This window comes from Ascidia mentula, chromosome 1 (genome assembly GCF_947561715.1).
Source record: "Ascidia mentula chromosome 1, kaAscMent1.1, whole genome shotgun sequence".
NCBI classification, from domain to species: Eukaryota; Metazoa; Chordata; class Ascidiacea; order Phlebobranchia; family Ascidiidae; genus Ascidia; species Ascidia mentula.
This window is the reverse complement of record NC_138566.1, coordinates 8,224,874-8,239,876: the sequence shown is the minus strand read 5'-3', so window position 1 is coordinate 8,239,876 and position 15,003 is coordinate 8,224,874. Positions and strand designations below refer to the sequence as shown.

General features: G+C 40.5%; 2 protein-coding genes across 3 annotated transcripts; both read left to right on the top strand.

Annotated features, from left to right (window-relative positions):
• The first annotated feature begins 72 nt into the window (after positions 1-72).
• LOC145891562 (suppressor of fused homolog) lies at positions 73-6,442 on the top strand. 2 transcript variants are annotated; one of them, XM_082981938.1, is made up of 12 exons: positions 73-269; positions 584-819; positions 997-1,131; positions 1,241-1,377; positions 1,540-1,682; positions 1,751-1,836; positions 2,085-2,157; positions 2,468-2,609; positions 2,777-2,855; positions 2,960-3,150; positions 4,098-4,228; positions 6,016-6,442. In XM_082981938.1, the coding sequence occupies exons 2-12, from the start codon at positions 647-649 to the stop codon at positions 6,118-6,120; spliced, it is 1,395 nt and encodes a 464-aa protein (XP_082838064.1). In that variant the 5' UTR covers positions 73-269; positions 584-646; the 3' UTR covers positions 6,121-6,442. The 2 variants fall into 2 exon arrangements, with proteins under 2 accessions (XP_082838064.1, XP_082838063.1); XM_082981937.1 differs by having other exon boundaries at positions 73-281.
• Positions 6,443-7,536: 1,094 nt separating this feature from the next.
• LOC145896844 (uncharacterized) lies at positions 7,537-14,064 on the top strand. The gene is made up of 15 exons (XM_082985131.1): positions 7,537-7,778; positions 7,843-8,025; positions 8,083-8,166; positions 8,225-8,317; positions 8,375-8,622; positions 8,737-8,914; positions 9,156-9,363; positions 9,423-9,491; positions 9,561-10,261; positions 10,335-10,518; positions 10,745-10,864; positions 11,028-11,249; positions 11,334-11,550; positions 11,919-12,091; positions 12,347-14,064. The coding sequence occupies exons 1-15, from the start codon at positions 7,627-7,629 to the stop codon at positions 13,835-13,837; spliced, it is 4,323 nt and encodes a 1,440-aa protein (XP_082841257.1). The 5' UTR covers positions 7,537-7,626; the 3' UTR covers positions 13,838-14,064.
• The last annotated feature ends 939 nt before the right edge of the window (positions 14,065-15,003 follow it).

Genomic DNA, 15,003 nt, shown 5'->3' with positions numbered 1-15,003 from the left:
AGGGTTGGACTGAGCAAGTCAAGCGAGGCGTGAAGTGCGCAGAAAAAGTTTCCGCAGCGCTTTAATCTCATTTTGAGCCGCCTGTAAAAAGTAAACAAATGTCTGCGCAGGCTCGGGTTTATTTGTAACTAAGCCCACGTTTCGTGCGAATCGACGCATAACACAGCCTTTCTTCTGCGGCAGGCTCGTCTTGGGTGGTCTGGCAAAACACTGCTCTGGTGTCCTGGTTGCACACAGTTGAGTGGACCGGTTGATGCTGTTCACCGAATGTGAGTGAGCAGGTTAGTAGGTACTGGGTAGGATAGTGTGATGTTTTCTATGGAAACTGTATGTGACGAAAGAATCTCCGCTGTAAGCGCAGATTTGCGACATGTTCTACTGTTTAGATTTAGTTCAGTGTACTTCAATTATTGTACATGCGTAGTGTCTTTTTTAAAAACAAGTGTGTCTTTTATGTTATGGCTTACTTTTTGAGTAAGTCTTTTATTTTATCTGCCTTATTGAAAACAACGAAATTATGTTGGATATTGAGTGAGATTATGCCTGATTAACACAGTTGATTAAACATAATGCTTTGTTGCAGGTTTATCCTACAATGGAATGCTCCAGGATTGAACCATATTGTTCTGTTTTAAGTCCCTAGCCAATGGCTGGAATATTTGTTTCTCAAGAGAACGCAAAGTCACCCAGGTTGCCAAACAGTTCACACAACATGGTGCCAAACCCACCGCCTGGTTTAAGTGCAATATATCAAGCATGTCGACGAGTTTATCCAGACCAACAAAACCCTCTTCAAGTAACTGCTGTAATTAAATACTGGTGAGTTAATTGTTTACTTTTTTGTGTGCTCTGTATAATTATTATGGTGTGCTGAAAGATCGTAATCAAACATTTATTAGCACTGTTTTAGCATGTAACTGGGCCACAACTAAAGTACCATTGAAATATCCAATAGCCCTCCTTTACAAATTATATAAAAAAAGATCTATTATTCAGGCTGGGTGGCCCTGATCCTCTGGATTATGTTTCCATGTACTACAATAAGGGAGACCCCAACAGAAACATACCAGAGCATTGGCATTACATTACTTTTGGCTTTTCTGATTTACATGGAGATGGAAGAGTCCACCCGTGAGTAAAAAGATTGTGTCTACTTTACATGACTTTACCAGTTAAGCCACTGTTATGGTTACTGGGAAGTTATGAAATAGGTTGAAATTACATGCTTTGCTATTCCCAGGACTGCAAACAATGGAGGTCCCAGTGGATTTGGATTTGAGTTAACCATGAGACTGAAGAAAGAGGCTGGCGATGGTGGACCACCCACTTGGCCGGCTGAATTGCTCCAGGCATTAGCGCGCTATGTCTTTCAGTCAGGTCCATTAATAAGCAAATGTCACTTAAGAGATTATGCCAATAAACTGTAGATTTAATAAAATTTCCCAAGGGCTGCAGTCAAGTGGTGATGAAATACAACTAATTTTAAAATTGTAAAATTCCTGATCTTATGGTTATGATACCTATACATTTGATGTGTAGAAAATGCCTTGTATAGTGGTGATCATGTTTCATGGCATGCCCCCCTTGACAACAGTGACTCACGTCTGCAACACATGTTAATGACAGATGACCCACAACTTTCTATGATCACCACTCCTACTGGATTTGTTTCCTTCATTCAGGCAAGATTGAATTCCATCATGCTTAATACTGACTTTCTGCCAGTAAAAAAAAACTTGTTATTCTGTAGGTTGTGGGAGTATGCGCAGAAGAATTGAAGGCAGCCCAACAATGGAATGGGCCTGGAGTTGTTGAGCTATTAAAAACTATTCCTTTGTAAGTGTACATCCATTTGACCATATGAGATATCCCCCTTCTGTGATATTTGATACAGAAATTAAGTGGAACAAATATTTTCAGTGTGATATTTTATTAAAAGTCATTCCTAATTCATTGTAAGTTAACAATAAGTTTGTGATAAAACCCAAAATACGACCATGACAAAATAAGGTTTTTGACCATGTATTAGCTGTTTATTTGATCTGTAAAGGATTTTCGTATTTGTTTTTGCAAAATGTATTCAGAGCTGGTGGACCATGGCTTGTCACTGATATGAGAAGAGGAGAAACAATATTTGACCTTGAACCATCCTTGCAGGTAAAAGTTAAAACATTTGCAATGAATGTTTAGTTGAATACATGAAATAGAAAAGTCATAGCTAATTTGCTAAACATAGTGGCGAAAACGTTCCGAACACTGCCATGTTCATCATTAGTGCTGTAAGGTAAGTGAGTTGCAACAAGGCGCACACAGGATTGGTCAGGCAATTTCAGAGACAAGCAAACATAACTGAAACACATCTCACGGCAACAACTAGTTAAATATTTACAAATTACTATCAACAAAATGAATATCTTGAAACAGACCCACTGTTTAGTTCATGTTTACAAACACTATTTTTCATCAGGACAAGGTTGATGAGGGCATTCAAAATAGTGGCTCAAATTTGAGTGGAGTGAGTGCCAAATGTACGTGGATCGATTCATCAGATTCTCCTATGTATGCAAACACAGATGAAATACACCGACCACCAATGTTGTCACAAGAAGGTAAGTGTACAAGGGTAAAACACTAAAAAAAACATGTATTTTTGCTGTGAGACGTACAACTTTTCAAATATAATACAACAAGGATTCGTATACCATAGACGTAATTGAATGTTATCAGCGTATCTTAAATGTGTGGCTGAAAGCTGACATTGTGTTTTAAATTTTAGTTTCGAATCAAATCAAGGATGCGTTTCTGGAAGGACTCGTAAAAGCGAAAACGCAGCGAATACCAACGTCAAATGACTCGTAAGTTCGACTATCGTGCTCTTTTTCAAGTCTTTTACTGCTTGGGACATTTTGGGGAACGTCAAAAAATTCAATGGTTTAAACTTCCACGTTCCATTTTAAAGTGACAGGCAGCATGACGGAGAAGGGGGACATGATTTCGTGTATACGCGCAACTTGGATGCCGTCCACTTGAAGTTTAATCCAGAAGCCGCCACCCTTCTCTCCCTCGCTTGTAGAGGAAGGATCCTTCACGGTCGCCACTTCACGTTTAAAAGTGTAAATGGCGACACGGCCATTACGTTTGTTGCAACAGGTAAACAGGCTGGGTGCGCCTTTTCGATCAAAACAGACTGGATACGCGGTTCGATCGGGCGGATTACGATGTAAAACTTGCCAGTAACTAATAATCGTGATTTAAATGATCTTGAAAAATCAAGTGTTTGAAGCGCATGGGTATTTGGCATTTAGTTTGTTTTTGCTCAGTTAGATTTAAAAGAAGTTATAATTTAGGAGGGCACTGTTTTAAGTACGTTGACCTTCATAATAATCATGAAGAGAGCTCTATATCAACTTTAGCTTCGTGTTTTATCGGTTATACTGTACTTAAGTTGGTTTCGCATGGGTTTCTAAATTATAAGCATTCCGAGTGTGACATTCCATCATAATAACAAAAAGCATGTGTCCACTTTGCTGGAACTAAGCGCATGCTGTCAGGGTGTTTACGCTCGGTCGGCTGCGGTTTCATTGATCTTAGGTATACGCGCAGCAAAATATACCTTCCTGCCAACATGTCTTCGTGCGTAAGATTTATTACATCCATTTATATGAGAAATGCAACCATGCAGTTTTCACGGTAAAGCAAGATCGACGCGAGTGCTAATGATCGGTTTCTTGCTCAAAACACCCGTTCGAACCGTCTGATTTTTGCATATTTCCGTTATTGCGTTTTTGGCGACCCCCCATTTACTAGTTACTAGCATAATAGCATATATAACCATACCATGCTGAGCTAGATACAAAAAATGAATTCTCCCTATAGTTGGCAACCCTGGAGGATTATATGAATATAAAATGAGCCACGGTCACGTTGTTCCAATTTTATTAATTTTGAACACAGGCTTAATACATATCATAACCTCTTCAATGTAGCCGCGACGCTTCTGCGTACGCCACAGGGCCAGCCACCTACATAGCAGTTGACAAATATTGACCTGTGCGTGTTGCTTTATTATTGCATAATATTTGCTTATGCTTGTCCAGGAGTGGAGGGCGCGTTCGTTGACGAGCGGAACCCTTATGCTGCGCGTGGATCGTGGCTTCAGGTGCTGATAACGGAACATCTCGCCACGAAACTTATCAACGATCTCGACGAGCTGACATCTGTTGACACGGTAAGATCTTGTCGGCTCGATAGGATTTTATGCTATTTAATGCGAAACACGTTTAAGCCCACGTGTAATTGAAAGCCGCATCCCACAGGGGTCGTGGCTTAGTGAAGTGACGCATTTCGCTGATCTCACGCCGTGCTAAAACCGTTGTTTGGACTGGCGCCGTCCCTTTCAAACCCAACTATTATCGTGTCCTATGAAATTACGTTTGCGCCTTGGGTTGAAATTAGATTGGTGGCTGGTATAACTTGTGTATAGGTCCGAATTGTGAAATATGTCGACTATGAAAATTGTACGCGACACCTGAAAAATGTTAGTTCTGAACAAAACGACAACATGTTCACACTTGATTCACCCGAAAAGCCCAAAAGTGAAAATTCTTTGCAGTTAAATCTTCCCATAATGCATTCGTGGTTTGTAAGCAGCCGAATATTTTCCCATGTGAACAACGCGAATGTTTACCTGTGGTTGTTTGCAGAACCAAAATAACAACGCTGTGAGAATTCGTTGCCTTTTTGCGCTTAAAAGCCCCTCCCACATCGGAAAATAGAAAGTTGTTGAGAGTTCCAATGACACCGTGACGTCACTGTGCCTTTTGACGTTTCCAGTTACGCTGAATTAGGCGTGCGCGCAATTGAACCGTTTAGGCCCGTGGCTATGTGATGTCGCACAGAATTTATAACTTGACAACGGCCTCCGCGACAACTTTGCAAGAGGTTCGTGGCAAAAATGTGTGGAATGTTCCGACGCCTTGATGTGGTTTGAATTTTGTCCCTTGCACAGACGTTAAGCAGGCTGAGTGCAGCCGCACGACGAAAGGTTGGTGAATAATTCTAGAAAGGCTTTTAGCGATTTTCGAATTCGCTGCTTGTATGGTCCCAACAGATTTAATTTTTTTTTGTTCTATTCTTATTTATGTAACTCCCATGATTCGTTACACACATAAGTATGATTTGTGAGCACGCTTTACATCGCCATTAGAAATTCTTTCCTAATTGTTTTACATATTGTTTGCAAGAATTGTTTGAGGTAAAACATGGAAGCAAATGGCCTCAAGAACCCTAACTAAAAAAGTCAGTTTTTTAGAGGTTTTCCACTTATCGCCGTAAACCCAGTACTGGTCACCAGTTCTGCACGATAACGCCTGGCAGCATCTTGATTGATTATGTGCAAACAAGGTCAGTCACGGACGAACTGACCGCTATATAAAGTTTAAACAAACCCCACTTAACCGGTTTTTAGTCGTTTGTGGCGACAAAAGCATGCGAAGGCATATTATGGGCCAATACCGGCGATTTTCAGTAGACCGTGCGACTCTTGCCTTCTGAAGCAAACGCTAAAAACCTGTAACGTTTGTGTGGAGCTTCTGGGAGAGTGAAGTGTCGGAATTCGGGAGCGTTCTGCCCCTGATGCTCCTCAAAATAATCGCTAGATAAAGAGATTTGCGAAAGTAAAAACTGACGTTTGGCGCTCTTCTTATTACCGTGACGTGATGTTGACGTCACGGGTCGAGTACAACGAGTGTCTGCAGAGAGAATTTCCTTGGGTTGGGCCTTTCGTGACATTTCGTCGTTGGGACAGAAAGTCCATAATGGCACGGCAACCTACTTTGCGCACTGTTTTTGTATTATGTTTGGGGTAGAAATTATACTCTTCTTACAGATGAGTATTGAAACGATGTGAATATTTGTTACAGATTAGGCAAAAATAGTATAGTTCGTTGTACTATAATCAAATTATTTTGAGACTGTTGATCATGGAAGAACACAATTCATCTTTTTCACCGGCAGGTGGCGTTGCCCAAGCTGTACAGATGGTTGGACGAGAGGTTGGAGATTTCCGTTCACCCGGACCCAGTTTTTGATTCCCTGCTCCCAATGCATTTTCCTCCCTAATCAATCCATTCACTGGGCGGCGTATATGTGCAAGTCCAGGCCAACTTGTCCGCCCGCTTCCGCTGGCCCCGCAGTAACAGCAGCAGTAGCAGTCGAGTCGATCCCGCTTTCACGCTTTACGCATCACAGCACGCTTCAAGCACATCTTATGCACCGCTCAACGGACAGCTTTGCATGCAAAAGTGGAGAAATTATTTTTGGTGCTACTGGAACAGTAAAACCTGTTGGCTTCCTTCAAGTTGCATTTCACTTGTCATGTTGTTGTTTCCTTATTGACTCACTGTTTCTTCTTTTTGTTTCGTAATAAATGTCCTTGATGTTTTGTCCGAACTGAATTCGCAGCCCGGCTCTTGGTAGGAATGAAACGGTGCCAGGAGTAGAAAACAAAATAAGCCTTTCATTTTGAAGTCCATTGAAATGTGGCCATACAGCTTAGAGAACTTCAATTTTCAGAAGGAAACTGGAACTGGCGAAGTTTACCACTCTGCCGTGAAATGTTCTTAGACGTACAACTGCTGTGGCACGATCACCATTAGATGTAGCTAAAAAAGAAGTCACTTTTTTCGAATGAAAATTCTAAGGCGTTTTTCCTTGGTACATTCGACCAAATCGTGCTCCCGCACTGAAAAGGGACCCCGCGCTGAATATAGTGTACCTGAAGGAAAAAAAACGTAAAAATTTTCCAATTATGCCAATTGTGATAATTTTTTGGAGTGAAATATAGGCCGGGCATCACTTTCAAATCGGGTTCCGCTCTCCCTGGGCCCGTTCCTGCTACGAATGACATGCCCTGGGCCCATATATATGTTCCATTAGTAATGAGGATGAAATCGGGATTTGCTATGCATGTTAATGACGTGTGTGGTGGTTAATCTTTATTATTAAATTTAAAGAAAAACTTTTTTCACAGTTGAGGTTTAGGGCATGCCAATCGTTGTAAAACGAGATACGCTTGAGTGACTTTCGTCGTAGCGGGGCAAGATTATTATTTATTTCGATATCTTTGTTTTCAATTTAAATGCCAAGCACCGTAAAACACGTGAATTGAATAAATTATACAGATATTTATAATATTTTCGATTGCTTTTGGCGGGAGAATAGACTATGTTATAATACGCATTGAACTGTTTACCTACTGGAATGACAGTGGCATTATTTTCATTCATCCAACCTTGCGTGTTTTCCACTTGCAGCAACCAAAGAACGGAAGTTTATGCCAATGCCAAAGGGCAATTCCTAATGCAAATTAAAAACAATATACGTTAAAAAACACGTATTTTGGTGTTTTGTTGCGTTTAAGCATATTTGTCTAGTTGTTTACCTTGTTATTATCCTTTGTCATCAGAAAAAATGATTTTATCAATCTAACATGTAGGCTAAAGCAAACTATAGCAATTTTTCATTTCTTGTATTAGAACTTTAAACTCCCAAATAGTATAGTATATTCCATTATAAATTGTAGTTACTGTGGCATGATTAATATACCAGAAATTAAATTACCCTGTTATGGATGATGAAAATTCGAAGCAGGATTTTGCTGAAGATGTATCAGAAGAAGTTCCACACAACTGTACTGAAATTAAAACTTGTGAAGATGAAAAATTGTCTGAAGTTTTTTGTGGACAAAGGATAATAAATGAAATAATTAAACAAAACAGGCAAGTTTTCATTTTTGTGCACTGTGGTGTTGTTGTCATGTAACACAAAGTTTGTATTCTGTAGAACCATTTGTTGGCCGTTTATGGAGCCAGTAGACACAGAGGGCCTGGGTCTGTGGGACTACGAACTTAAAATCAAGGAACCAATGTGGCTTAATAAAATCTTACAAAAGATTGAAGAAAATAAATACAAATTATTTGTGGAAATAGCCAAAGATTTTCGAAAAATGATTGAAAACTGCTATAGGTTTGTTTGAAATTCTCTGATGTAAAATTATTCTTTTCAAGCTTTATCGATTGTCAGGTATAATACAACAGACCATCCCATATCCAAAAAAGCAAAGCGTTTGGAAATGTTTTTTGAGAGCAAACTAGGCTTACTCAGTCGGTGAGTAGGAAATAAAATCCTACATCGAAAATAGTTGTGATCTTTGATATTTTTTCAGAGAAATTCAACAAAGTGCCACCATTGCTAAAACTTCAGATGGAAGGTTCTCAACAAAAGTAAATGAGAGTTTTGTTGCAGACCCTGCTGCTAGGTTTGTAATAAGTTTTTGGGACCTTTTTCATTTGCAATTCTAATTTTAACTCTTCAGAAAACTTGGTTCAAATGGATTACGGGACATTTTTAATGGCAATGACTTTGACAATCAGCCCCATCTAGTGTTTGACTTTGTGCGCTGTGAGGAGGCTATAATGGCAGAGGATGAAAAGCAGGCCAGCTATCGAGAACGAAAACAGCAACAACTTCTGTATCAACAAGTTGCTGCTGTGTTTGTTAATGGCCTGGAAACATCTGAGAACATGGAGACAATAAAAACCTGTCCAGTGTTGCCAGAAATTGGTAATATGTGTATCCTGTTTTTTAAGATAGTTTAAAAACAAATTGGTATTGCGTTGTGTATATTTGCATGTTGGCAATTATAGAAAGATATAAATCAAAACCTGTTGTTTTAAGGTTTGTTTCTAAATTTAAATGAGGGAGTTTTGAGATTGCCTGAGCTGAGTATGTACAACCTGGAGATGGGTCTACTCATACCTAGCGACTCTTTATATCTTGCCAAACTCATGACTTCATTCCTCAGCACTTACTATGAGCGCAACCTTATTAATCAAAGGCCACCAATGACTTACAGGTATGCTATCACAATTAAGCCATCCTCTTACATGTATGATTTGCATCTTGATTGATAACTTTTCTTTTTAGTGAGCTACAGACCTAATAGGTCTCATCAGTGCAGGTATGGTGAGATCTTTTTAGCTGACAAGATCATTGTAAGTAACACCAAAGCTGCACTGATGAAACCTGTTAGACTGACTGCAGCTCACTATAAAAAACATTATCGGCACTATTGCTAATGTATGATTTCTTTTTAGTGTTTGGAATCGTCGACTGAAATTGAAACTAATAAAGTGGTTTGAAATTGTCATGAAGCATTTTTCATTTGTTGTTGCCGCTGATAAACTGTGTCTTAGCACTTCTTTCTTTGAGGCTATGTCATGGAAAAATCCTTTCGTCACTGACAATGGTGATAGTAAATCATTCAGAGACCTATCATACAATCAAAAAGCGCACATTATCAAAGTAAGTTGCTTTCCCAATTTCCCATGCTTACTTTTGACATATTATCTTGTCCTGTAAAGGCTCTTTGTGACAATCAAACAACGACACAAAGTGTTCAGAACAATATTGCTGCTTTGCCTGCTGAACAAGTGAGTAACTTTTTTGAGATGCTTTATTGCACAACTAAAAATGTGAAATTTACTTAAAATGCTGTTTAGCTTCGACCCATGGATCTTGGAGAGGATGTTGAAGGAAATGTTTACATTTATTTCCCCCAATTCTGTGGCGATGATGTCAGAATTTATAGACATCGACAGTTTGGCAGTTTTAAGTTTACCGAATGCCCACCACCTGAAACCACATGTGCAGATCAGTCAAATGACACCACAAATCAACAACATCAGCTTTATTCACCTGCAGAACCACACAGCCCAGCTGCCTCAGATAAATCTGACAATGAAATAGTGAATGTTTCCACAACTGATCTGAACGAAACTGTTTGTGAACCTGTCGAAGGTGTATGCGACGACAATCCCACAAATATGTCTGTAGACATTCCACAACCTCTATCAGAAAATAGCATCATCTCTTCTTACTGTGAAGACAAAAGTGCAGACAGTTTATCTGTTGAAGATGTAAAAGAAGTGAACACCACCTGTGAAGATGTAGCAACTACTGTTTTAAACAATTCTGCCATTGAAACTGTTATGCATAAAAGTGATGATGGATCTTTGAAAAAAGAATCAATGTTACCTTCCCCGTCACCAACAACTAACAATGCACATATTCATACTGAAATTGATTCTTCCATTATAAGTGATTCCTGTAACAGTCAAGGTGAAGTTGTCTCTGTGATTACAGAGGAGGAAAATGATGTTCCGTATTCACCCACACGTAAAAAGCGCGGGAAAACGCATCGGTAGATATTTTATACTGGAGAAAACCCTGTTGTGTTTGTTTTACATTAAATACACTAAACTACTACTTTTAAGGCAATCAACGCCTGAACCATTCCAAGAAGTAAGACGCAGCTTGCGAAAGCGGACAACTGTCAACTACAGCAAGATGATGGTTGACGGTGAAGTGGAAGAAGAAAAGAAACCAAAAGTAGTTAACTCCCCAAGGAAGCGTGGAAGAAAACCACTGAGGAAATCAAGAAAACCTATTGAAATAGAGGTTTGTAATGTTTCTATAAAGAAGCAAAATGTTTTAACCAACAGACAAAAGCACCTTACCTCAACCATGCTTAATCTGGAATTCATTTCCAGACATAGTTGTTTTTAAAGCAAGTGCTTTCTGTGTGAGTTATCTAAATTTTGTTTATTTATTTATTTATTTATTTATCATAGAGTAGAAACAAACAAACAATTTTATTTAATTAGAAAGAAATAATTAAATGCAGGAGCCAGTCTCGGACTTTGGGTCTGTGGATTTTGAAATGGTGTGTGACAGTATCAGTGCATTACATGATCTAATACTGACCATCGATAAAGAGAAATCCAAAGCTGTTAAAGTTAAAAAGGTAGTACCAGTAAAAGTGGTTTTGCATTGTTTTTTTCACTTTGCATAGGTTTTAATCCAGTCCAATATATGATTAATGTTTCAGGTATTACAGAATTTAAAAACTATAATTTAAATAAAACGTATTTAAATAAGGTAATTTCAGTATTTTAAATGTTTTTTAGCCATCAATCGTCATTCGAAATATATCGTCACTGTTAGAGCGTCTGCGTTGGCTGTTAAACGAGCTCCTGCCATTTGAAACAAAGCTGGAAAAGGCAAGATTTGATGTCAAAATCAGACTGAAGAAAGAACATGATGAAATTGTTCACAAGGCAACCACAGGAAATGCTTTTAACAGTGTTGACTTCAGAGGTGACCCTTGGGAGGAAGAAATATCAAACAAGGTAACGCACATTAATGAATCCCCTGGTTAATATTCTGTTTGTTTTAACACTATATCATTGGTAAAGAGTTGCACCTGCATTTAGAATGCTCTTCTTTCAATGGAAAACTCCTCAACACGATCGGGGACACCCAATCCTTTATACGTGGAAGAGAGTGATTCAGGAAGTGACAGGGAATTAAGGAGATCCAGAAGGAAGCCCAAGAGATATGAGGAAGATGAGGATTATGTTTGTGAGTCCTCCGATGATGATCTCTCTCAATCACTTCCAACATCACACATGTATGATGAAAATGATGAAGGTAGAAGATATTCTTTAAGCCAAAAAAAAGTTTGCAATGATTTCGATTTGAAGTCTTTCTCATTATTTTTACACAATATTGTTTGGGCAGAAATATTTTTTTATATTTTAGCTGCACAAGTCAACAACATTGTACATGTGGTTGTGATTTCTGGTAAATGTAAAAAAATAACAATTACTGTTTGTTGCCGACGCTACCTGGCATAATATTCAATAAATTGAAAGCTCTTTAATTTTTTTTTAAATTCTTTTTGTCTTCCCTTTGATTACCCCCTCTTTTTTGCCCCTTTTCACGCATTTTGCCAGAAGAGCTTTTGAATTTATTGTTTGGCAGTTACTGTTTTACTGAGTTTTCATATCAATGTTCAGATCGAAAACGTCTGTTGCCCGCCGCTATGGAAGAGTTGGAGGAAGTTTTAACAGACAACGTGGCCGCTTTGAAGCGAATTATAACCAGGGAACGTCAAGACGATGAACTGGAAGGTGGCGCTGTGAGTCTGAACGAAAGACGAACACGACAACGGAGCAAACGAGAAAATAAGGTTAACCAATTGTTGATGTGCTCACCAGTTTAATTTCCTGTAGAATATGATCAAAAGTGTTGAACGGAAAGATGGAACAGCGTCCTTAAACATGAGAGTTCTACAGAACAATGAAAAAGAATTTGGCAAAACCTAAACGGTGCCCTTATGGTTGCTTTTCGATTTCAGTTGAAAATTATAAAGTGCGCAAGCTGCTGCGGGATGATGCTTCAAAAAAACCCTGGCAATAATTTGTACTCGAAATATTTTTCGTAGGTGTTTCGGAAAATCCTCTACCTCGCATTAAAATACACCAGCTTGTTGGGTCCCTCCCTTCTCCCCCTCATCCGATCTGACCAGTCTGAAATTACCGAAGTTGTCGATCGCGTGTTGGCTAAAGATGCAGTTGCCAGGCAACAGCGTAAGGCCGCAAGGGAGCAGGAAGACAAGAAAAGGCGCTCCATGCAACAAGCTCTTCGCCAACAAAAGAAAGAGAAAAGGCAGCGCGTTGCGAAGGAAGAGACGGAGGAAAACTATAGCGAGAGTGTGTCGTGGTCTCCCAGCAAGAAAAATTCGCTGCTTGCCGATTCGCCAACTTATCGCGTGCAGGAAAACGAAACTGTGGAAAACGTCATCATCCGTTTGCAGAACGGCAAAGTCTGTCCTGCACTTCGCTTTAACGACGGTCGTATCGCCCCAATTGTGAGGGTGGATAACGACACGAAACCAGCCGCCAGCTTTGAAGACCTCACAGCAAGGTTTGGCCGAACCCAATCTCAAAATGTAGAAAACAAGGTTCCTCATATTTCACTCACAGGCAATCGCCGCCGCGCGGTTGCTTCGATATTGAGGAAACCAACGCCCAAAAAACAGCAACCGCCACCTGTCACATCTGTTTGTTCTGCTGCAAATCTCAATGAACCTCCGGCTGCTGTCACGCCTTCATCAACGGGTGAAACAAGCAAGAATCATCAGTCCGGGGTTGATGCAAAACCGGCGATAGTAACCAACCCTGTGTCTGTCAAACTCGTTCAACAGTCAGTTCATGCCAACAACTCGGCAACCCCGACTGACATAACCAAGCCCACAGGGCAACTTATCAACTTAGTTTTATCAAACCAAACCGGCCAACTGACTTCGGCGTCAGTGTCCTCGGCCAACATTCGAAGCAATTCTGCCGCGACTGGCGTTGGAAGTCTTGGGAAGTTTATAGTAAAGGTTAATCCTCGAGTGGTAAGCATTGCTCGCCCTGTAGTCCCGCAGCAGCCTCTCCAAACTGCGACCATCCAGAAACCAGCCACGGGTGTGTTGGTGTCGACCGGCCAATCCATTCCCGCTAATAGCTCTTTGCCTCAAGGATCCGTCCAAATCCCACTTCCGACTTTCATGCATTCGCGAGTGGTATCTGCGTCCACCGCTCAACCGCAGGCGTTCAATCACATTCAAACATCGACTGTCCCCGTTTCCGCGTTGGCTGCTACCACTGCTCTCTCAAGCATGCAACCGCAGCCCGTTCAACGCATGAAGTTGGTACCCACCATAGTTGCTCCTGTACCTGTAGCGCAGCCGGTTCAGATTGTCCAAGCAGCTGTACCTGCACAGGCGATGGCCATCCCAGTTCAGCCACGACCGGTATTGATGGTCTCGCAAACGCACCCGGTTTCCAATGTTGCCGCTTACCGCGCCAGAGCGCCCGTGCCCACCAACTTGCAGCAAACTCCACGCTACGTTTTTACCCCGTACTCCCAAAGCGGCGGCCCAGTCTGAAATGTACGTACGATGGTTTTCCAGTAAGAAACAGTACATTTTGCTTTGCCTATTTATTTGTCGCCCTTTGTTTAGAAAATTTGCAGCAATGTGATGTGATATTGTGCGTAAGCATTCTCACCATTACATTGCCTGCTGTCCTCTTTGACTTGGCCACCTGTTCTATACTTTTTGTTGTGTGACTTCCCTGCGCCGTAGCTTTGTGTGGTCGTTTGTCGTCAGTTTGCCTTCCCAAGAAAGCGTAATAAAAATTAACTTTCTGCCGGAAACAAAATGGAAATGGTTGCTGTGGCCATCCCTGATGATAGCGTGTTAACTGCTTTATAGATCCAATAAGTGGATCTCATGTAGTTGGTAAGTATACAGTTGTTCTGCTGCTGTCAGCTTTATTGATGACGGACATAGAACCGTTCGGCCAACCACTCTTGCATAAGTGTGTGCAACTTAATTCGCGGTAATGGCTGAACACCAGCAACGAGAAATTGTTCCTGTTTTTGTCTTTCGACATGGACACGTCACGTTCCTACGTGGTTATGAAACTTCACACGTCTTGGGGCAAAACCAGACGTGCGACCGGAGAAAATCCCCACTTCAATGCAATATTTGTTCCGGCAATTTGGCTCATTAGCTGTAGGTCATGTCCGGTGGCAACAAACGAAGTTTGAAGGATCAAAGTAACTTATCTTCCGCTGAAGCAATTGAGCTGGCGGATTACTGCAAAGCGATTTCCTAATTGTCAACAAATTCCAGCAGTTATACATGTTGGAAATTCAACCAGTAATTTGGCACTTTCCATGATCAACCGCACCTGGTGTTTTCCAAACTTCTCAGTAAAATGCGCCACAAAGGTCACCGCACTTGGCCGAAGCCCCCTTTTGGAAGGATAATTAAAAAAACGCAACGTATTGTTTTCTTCCGGTGTCGGGCCGTGTCTGCGACTTGTTGATCAAGGTTGTTACGTCAACAGCTGCCGTTTGGCGGAAAGGTTTTGACAATCAAGCAATATGAGTTGTTAAAGTATCCTATCGCTGACACCAATTTTTTTAATTTGAGGTCACCAACAAAACTGTTTTCACAAAGGGCTATAGCACTCAGGGTATATTGACTATTCATCATTACAAGATTATTTTTACCAAAATTCTTCTCCTTGTATAAGGTTTTACAAG

Excerpts from the sequence above, each read along its gene's own strand:
- LOC145891562 (XM_082981938.1), top strand. The coding sequence starts at position 647 with ATGGCTGGAATATTTGTTTCTCAAGAGAACGCAAAGTCACCCAGGTTG. Across the intron at positions 1,132-1,240 it reads GGAGATGGAAGAGTCCACCC|GACTGCAAACAATGGAGGTC; the intron begins GTGAGTAAAAAG and ends TGCTATTCCCAG. Across the intron at positions 1,378-1,539 it reads GCGCTATGTCTTTCAGTCAG|AAAATGCCTTGTATAGTGGT; the intron begins GTCCATTAATAA and ends TTTGATGTGTAG.
- LOC145896844 (XM_082985131.1), top strand. The coding sequence starts at position 7,627 with ATGGATGATGAAAATTCGAAGCAGGATTTTGCTGAAGATGTATCAGAA. Across the intron at positions 10,519-10,744 it reads GAAAACCTATTGAAATAGAG|GAGCCAGTCTCGGACTTTGG; the intron begins GTTTGTAATGTT and ends AATTAAATGCAG. Across the intron at positions 10,865-11,027 it reads AAGCTGTTAAAGTTAAAAAG|CCATCAATCGTCATTCGAAA; the intron begins GTAGTACCAGTA and ends AATGTTTTTTAG.